This window comes from Camelina sativa, chromosome 10 (genome assembly GCF_000633955.1).
Source record: "Camelina sativa cultivar DH55 chromosome 10, Cs, whole genome shotgun sequence".
NCBI classification, from domain to species: Eukaryota; Viridiplantae; Streptophyta; class Magnoliopsida; order Brassicales; family Brassicaceae; genus Camelina; species Camelina sativa.
In genome coordinates this window covers 19,081,181-19,088,689 of record NC_025694.1, presented here as the reverse complement: position 1 = coordinate 19,088,689, position 7,509 = coordinate 19,081,181, and the positions used below count along the sequence as shown (strand labels likewise).

The 7,509-nt window shown below is 29.0% G+C and overlaps 1 protein-coding gene and 2 long non-coding RNA genes across 4 annotated transcripts in view; 1 reads left to right on the top strand and 2 right to left on the bottom strand.

Moving 5' to 3' along the window:
- Positions 1–317, bottom strand: part of LOC104719321 (cationic amino acid transporter 3, mitochondrial) — a 4,412-nt gene extending 4,095 nt beyond the window's left edge. Inside the window, exon 1 of one of the 2 annotated variants that reach the window (XM_010437216.2) lies at positions 32–317. In XM_010437216.2, coding sequence (XP_010435518.1) covers positions 32–203 — 172 coding nt within the window. In that variant the 5' untranslated portion in view covers positions 204–317. The remainder of the gene's footprint in view (positions 1–31) is intronic. The other variant, XM_010437215.2, reaches the window with a different exon arrangement.
- On the bottom strand, positions 3,041–4,224 carry LOC104719319. The gene is made up of 4 exons (XR_756592.1): positions 4,073–4,224; positions 3,627–3,757; positions 3,468–3,503; positions 3,041–3,112 (listed from the first exon to the last, which is right to left on the bottom strand). It is a non-coding gene; the product is annotated as an uncharacterized LOC104719319 (long non-coding RNA).
- LOC104720500 lies at positions 5,691–7,239 on the top strand. Its single transcript, XR_002033668.1, has 3 exons — positions 5,691–6,172; positions 6,460–6,520; positions 6,716–7,239. It is a non-coding gene; the product is annotated as an uncharacterized LOC104720500 (long non-coding RNA).

The following is a 7,509-nucleotide window of genomic DNA, read 5'->3' as shown; positions in this document are numbered from 1 at the left end:
TACGAGCGTTCAGTTGAAGAAAATAAGATACCAATTGCAATCAAGTGAGGGAAGGTCAAAGCTTTGGCGAGCTGGTGATGATGATGAGTCTTGGATGATGTGCCATTTGAAGAGTCGACTTGTTTCCTTCTTACTAAATTTCTTAAGAAACCCCATGAATGCTCACCACCACCTTGGTTTTGCGTATCCACCATAAAACCCATTAACACACACAAAACAACACTTGGGAAAGTATTATTTGACAGAGAAATATTCTTTTAGATAGACATTATTACAAGTACGTCTTTTGTTTGTTCTTTTTTTCTTTTGGACAAATACCAAACTACAAGTACCGTACGTCTTTATTTGCTTAACAATTGACATAAAAGTGTCGGAGTCAGTATTAATTACATCTGAACTAGTATTCAGCCATATAATAATTCTGAATCTGTATTTGGGAATTTTAAGAATTAACTAGTTGTCGTATGTGTGCTACTAGCCTTCCCTATCCGTTTAATTTTTCTGTCTTTTGCTGGTAAAATAAAAGGGATGTCAGTTAAAAATTTTGATGGTACATAAATTAGCAGTATAGTTAAATATGGTACAAAATGATATTAAAATCGTTAAATTAATTTTGTTAAGTTTATAAAAGTTTAAAATAGTTTCTTATTACATAAATTTGGCTTTCAAAGTTAATAACTGAAATAATTATGAGATTATGAGTAGATAAAAGGGGAAAAATCTCAAGAAAAAAGGATGACTTATATAACTAAAAAAAAATATTTCTTTTTTTGGTAAATATTAAATAAGTCATATTTTCTTTACGATTTTTTCCATAAATATTCTTTTTTATATAATTAATTTAACATAAGTGTTTAAAAGAAAAGATGTTTATCAGCTCAAAATTATAATACTAATAATAATAATGAAAAAGGTATTGAGAGAAAGGAGAAAACGTCACTCGAGTCGAGTGGTATCAAATAAAATAGCCATGTGTCATTTAATCATTGATTTATTTAATAAAAATCAATTAAAATATAATTATAATTTATAATAAAAAAGTAAAATTTTCTTTTTTGAGATACCAACAACAAACAAACGAATCTTCTTCCAATGAATATGCTGCTAATATATATAGTAAAAACGTGTTTAATTTCTTAGTTTATTACTTTTTTATTATTAAAGACATCCAACCTCTCTATTATTTACTAATGGAGATGACCTAGGCTTTGATTAGTAACATCATTTAAACAAGGCGGTTAAGATTTTTTAGCTGTTATAGAAAAAATGGTTAAAAAGAAGGCAGTTACAAAAGATGAAAGAAAAAAAATAGTTAAATTCAAACGAGCGGTTTATTAATAGTTATGATTGGTAACGAGCGGTCGAATAGTAAAAACATTATTGTACAAAACAACAAAAATAGGTTAAAATTTAAATAAATTTTTTGAAATTTTCAATTTCATTAATAATATAAATACATAAATATTTTTTTATAAATAAAAAGTACTTAAATAATTTAAAAAATTTCAACCGCTTGTTTTGTAAACAAGGTGGTTGCAAACTCACCTATTTTAAGGTGGTTTCCAACCGCCTCGTTTAAGCTTCTAACCACCTCTTTTAACCACTTATTCCAACCACTCGTTTCATCCGCCTATTTCAATCGCTCATCCGATTGGTAAAAAAATAAGCGATTGAATCTCCAACCGCCCTTAAATGTGTTACCAATCAAAGCTTAATATATTAAAGGTCTCATTGGTGATCATGTTTAAACGAGGCGGTTCAAAAATTTATAGTGGTTGTAAAGAATACGGTTAAAAAGTAAGCAATTATAGATAGAAGATGAAAAAGATGGTGCAGTTCAAAAATTTATAGCGGTTGTAAAGAATACGGTTAAAAAATAAGCAATTAAAGATAGAAGATGAAAAAGATGATACAGTTAAAAAGAGCGTTTGAATATTTAGCCTGATTGATAACATTATACTGATTAAATAGTATAAGTTCTAATAAATAATATTAAAAAATAGTTTAGTTAGAAAATGAAAAATATGGAGTAATGAATTTTCATCTAATTCATAATAGGAATATAGTTAAATGAAGCATCATATTTACAGACTACTTAGCATGCTAAATGATTTTAAATCTTCATTATATGATATTAACAAAATACTAAATGTTTATTTCATAACAAAGTATTCAAATATTACATGCATGATCGTCCATTTAAAATTACATGTTTTCATTGAAATTATAATCTTGACTTAATTACAAACAAAAACTTCAAATTTTCATATATATATATATATATATATATATATATAAGTTTTCATGTATATACTAAAAAATTAGGAGATTTTAAACAATACTCTCAATGAATGGACTTCAAAAATTGACTGTGAGATAAGAACTAATTGTTGAGCAAAAGGAAACTGTATTATGACAATGGCTTTTTACGAAGCACATATATATTATATTCACTATTTTTTTCTTTTTTTTTGTTAGATAAAGAATTTAATGCAGAAAACAATGAGTAAAATGACATGATAAAAACTGTCTAAATTTTTATACAAACCCAAACTTGGATTCTCCGAGTGATTGGAATTGGTGTTTGTTAACCATCAAGATTAAGCTTTAACCACCTTCTCCAAACTCTTTCTCCAATCAAAGTCTTCAACCGCTCTCTCCAAACGTCATCTTGATTGGTGAATATTAGAGCGGTTCATTTTGCAATAGTTAGTGTAACCAATCAGAACCTAAAAAGCTAAATCTTATCTCATCCATCAACCAATTTGGTTTGAAAACACTTGAGGAAGGCCTCCGCATCTGGTTTCGATCTCAAGTTCTCAACCATCACTTGGTTATAATTAATCTGTGTTTTAAGTTCTCTCCCTTCGTTTTTTTTTTGTTTTCGTTAAAAGATATAAAAGTGTTGCTAGGTGGATTCAAACCTAGAAACAAACAAATTTTCTCCCTTAGTTTAAAATTCAAAACTCTAAAGAGAGAAGCATTCTATGTAACATAGTATTTTGTTTGAATATAGCTTTTACATTCATACAATAAATTTATCAGAAGAAAAAGAAACCGCCATGTACCATGCAAAACGCATCTACCCGCCCCGTCCCAATCCTCCATGTCACTATTGGAAGCGTTAAAAAAATACGTTCAGCTAATTTGACGTTAACATGTTGATGACTAGTTATTGACTACCAAACCAGCAAATATTAGTTTTCGCAACTGGCTAATTGGCTTTGAATATTTAATGTAGTTGATCCGTTATCCTTCTTGCTAATTAACCCGTCAGAAATTTGACTTTTGTGGCCGGTCATCAAGAACATATATATATATATTTTTGAACATATGTATAATCTTATATATAAACGATAACAACATTGACGATACCTTAAAATTTTACCAATATTTTTTGAAGTCAGAGAAAATGACGCAACTGCTATGAGCCTATGACAGACAAAAACATATAAAATAAAAGTTACCTCGCACAAATGGACTCTTCATGCCTTTCAGCCCAACTAAAGAAATAATAACAGGGAAGTTAGAAAATCGCATATATATGTTTTATCAAAATTCTTGGACTTGTTGCTAATATACTTTAACTCTAGCTTGTAAAGGGATGAAGACGGACGTTAGCATACCTCCAGACGCATCTTGTATTTGCAGTTATATATGGTTTTGGAGGATGTTGTTGTTGTCTACAGAGTTTTCGTTTTCTTGTCTTTCCATTCGCTTCCTCAAAGACTAGATGGTGGCATGTATGCACTGGCACCTATATGACCATGAGCCTCATATTAGCCGATATATGTACAAAGAAAATTATGACAAAACTACATAAACACAAATTTTAAGTTCTTTTGATGAGCTTATATCTGTTTCCTCCTTCAAATCCAAACTCCATGTTTTTCAAACAATTTTTTTTTAAAGTCTTTCTTTTTATTAGTATATATATCATCTTAATGAAATATAAAACTAATATTAATCTTGTAGCTTTCAAATTCAATCTGGTTCAAAATTTTGGTAATAGAGAATTGTTTTTGTGATAGGTGAAGATAGATTTTTATACATAGATGATATATGTACTTACGTAGCATGCGGTGTGTAGCTCCAACACGAGGAGAAATGAGATAAAATGAGAAGAAACAAAGACAGGAACAGAGAAATATATGCTGTCTTCGTAGCCATTGTTGACTCTATCATACGTTCCTCTAAATTATAAATGCTTACAGGGATTATCATGCAGAGAAACTAATTTTTGTAGCTAAACTAACTTTTCGATATGTTTTATGTTGGAATGGTCCATATTGTCCAGTGTCCACCATATAATACATGGCCCATATGATTGCGTACAATTCAATATGAAGTGGAGAGAGAGGCTCCTACGTAAGTTTTTAGACTCCATAAATTGATCCTTTAACATATATATATCATCATGAAATTCATAGTGATTTTTAATCCCCTATATAATAAAACGAAATTATACGACCTTTTCGTGTAAACTATATAATATGAGTTATAAGATTAATTATTTGATTATTTGATAGGTTATAGGTTATAGGTTATATGGGTTGTAACCATTAGTTAAATCTCAATTCAGATCCTCTTAATAAGGATATTCCAAAAACCAATATCCACAGAATATTTAATTAACCATATATAGGCAATAAAATCTCAAAAATTAATCACTCTTCCACGGATTAAGAGTGATTTTCAATTATACTAGCAACAAAATCTCAAAAAAAATTCAGATCCTCATATTTAGCATATGATTTTATTGCATGATGTTTTATTCACAACAACTTTTAAAAACAATCACATAAATTATATTTTATATAAAAATTACAATATAAATAAAATGAAGAGCACGAGTCTTAATCTAGTTTATTTATAAATTGATATTTCTTATTTTATCTTATAAAATAAAAATATAAAGAGGTTTTATTTAATTATTAAAACTTCTGAAAAATTGTAATGAGATAATTTTTCAAAAATAAGATTAGACTTTTAAGTTATAACTTTTATGGTTTTGGAATTAAAATTCTAATATCTAGAACTAAATTTTTTGGCAGTAAAATACAAATAATTCACTTTTACACCTGATATACATAAATCCAAAATTATGATTATCGACCTAAGTTTTCGTATCTTAGCAGTTTATAAGACTATCAACATGAAATGATGCATTTTTAGAAGTTAAAATTTCAAAAAAAAAAGTGGCTATTTTTATGAAATGTTATAAAGTATAATACAACATTTTCATTTGAAAAGTATTCTTAATAATTATTTTACAAAGATGAGCTACAGGAAAAAATTCATTTAAAAAATATATATTAATATATTAACTTATATATATATATATATAATTCAAAAATTTATGATATTAGTGAGATTATATTGTTATATAAAAATTCTTTAAAAAATTATAGTTTTATTAAGTTTTGTTAAGTTTACACCAGATAATATGACCAAAAGATTGTTCAGAATTATTCAACGTTAAATGACGTGACTAAAACAAAATTCTTTAACGCCACCATTTTAGATAGAAACTTAGAATGCGTCATTGACCATTGTAGATTAAGCTAAGCCATTTAAATTTAATTATTATGAGTTGACCAAAAAAAGATACTGTTCCCCACGACTTATTCAAATTGCATCAATTAATTAATTAACTTTATTCATTTCATTAGTTTCACCGTTGACGTTTTTGTTCATCTCTTTTGTTTTGTTTGCATCAATGAGTATTTGAGTTTTTCGTAGTTTGTTTTTAAGTGTAATCGTAAGTATTTCTTGGTCTCTATTCTCTAACTCAACTTTTAAGGTGTGACTTTTTTTTTTTTTCTGTAAAGTTTTGTGGTGGATTGACCAGAGAGAATAAGGCCTTGAAGGTGTTTGATGAATTGTAGGCTTTGTAGCAGTGAGTGTATTAAATAAAGGTGTTTGAGATATTTTTCATAAGATTCTAACTGGAATTCCGAATTGATTTTGAAAAGAAAAATAAAAGTCAACTTGTTTTAAATCTTGTTTCAAATGCTTTCCTTTATCTACATGTGAGAACAGGAGAAATGATTCAAGAACTTGTTTCATCAAGTAAAAGATCTAAATAAGTGGATTTGATCATTCTAAAGTTACTTGATTTCATCATCCGGAAGCTATCTTCTTCTGTTGAGCTTTCACTTTTCTTATTGTGGTAATGTTATTCGTCTTCTCACCCTCTTATGTAATTTTCAATGTATATATATCTATATTGTGAACTTTGTGGTCTGGCAGATTGTTTTGCTGAATACATTTTAAAACAATAATCATCTGTAAACGTTTTTCAAGTTCAAAGCAGTACTACAAGATAACTTGTAGTTGTCCATGCTTCCATCTGAAGCTTCTTTCTGTGGTTGAAATTTCCTTTTATTGTTTTACTGTTCTTTTTCTTTTCCAGATTCTAAAGAGCTAAGATTTATTTGTTACAATTTTTTGCCTTAGCATGCTTGTTTGGAGAGAGGTATCACTAAGCAATCTGCCATGATAATGTGTATTTAGGAAAGTGAGTCATACATTGATTCTTGCTCTTGCTGTGTTTTATATTCTTGTTCCTATCTCCACATTCCCTTCATATATAGTTTTATTGTCAAAAAACATGGTTTTTCCCTAAGCATTCATTTTTAAGTTGTTCAATTCTTCTTCTTCTGAAAATCTCGTTCTAATGGCACTTCTTCATGTCCTTAAATTCATATATTAGGTATGTATGGCTCACGGCGGGGAGCAAATTCCTGAGCGTTGGACCTATGATGTGTTTTTAAGTTTCGGGGGGCAGATGTGCGGAAGAACTTTGTAAGTTATCTCTACAATGGTTTCGGAAGATGTGGCATAAATATATTTATGGATGATGTGGAATTGGAAAGAGGAGAATATATTTCCTTGGAGCTATTAAAGGCCATTGAAACCTCGAAGATTCTCATTGTTGTCTTATCAAAAGACTATGCATCATCAACTTGGTGTCTTGATGAGCTTGTTCACATTATGAAATGCCAGAAAAGTAAAACCCGCCAGTTGGTTTTTCCAATTTTCTTTTATGTTGACCCATCATATATACGGAAGCAGAAAGGGTCGTATGCTATATCATTTATTAAACACAAAAGACATTACCCAATAAACAAACTAAAGGATTGGAGAGAAGCTTTAAAAGCAGTAGCTAATCTATCCGGGTGTGACATGAAATATGGGTTAGTTATTCTCATGGTTCTTGTTGATTCTCTTAAATTCTTTTATTTTCATGCCAAAGTATAATGCATCTCCGTACAGACTAAAGTCATGGGTTCCAAATGAAACTATATATTTTCATATTTCTTTTAACTAGTATTTATGTTATTTAAGAAAGAAGCGGAATGTATAGAAGATATCACCAAATCGATTCTTAAAATGCTGCCCAGCCGTTACTTGCATGTATCAGCATACGCTGTGGATATGAGATCACACCTACAACAAATTTCTTCGCTACTGAGCATAGGTTCAAACAAAATTCAAGTTATAAGA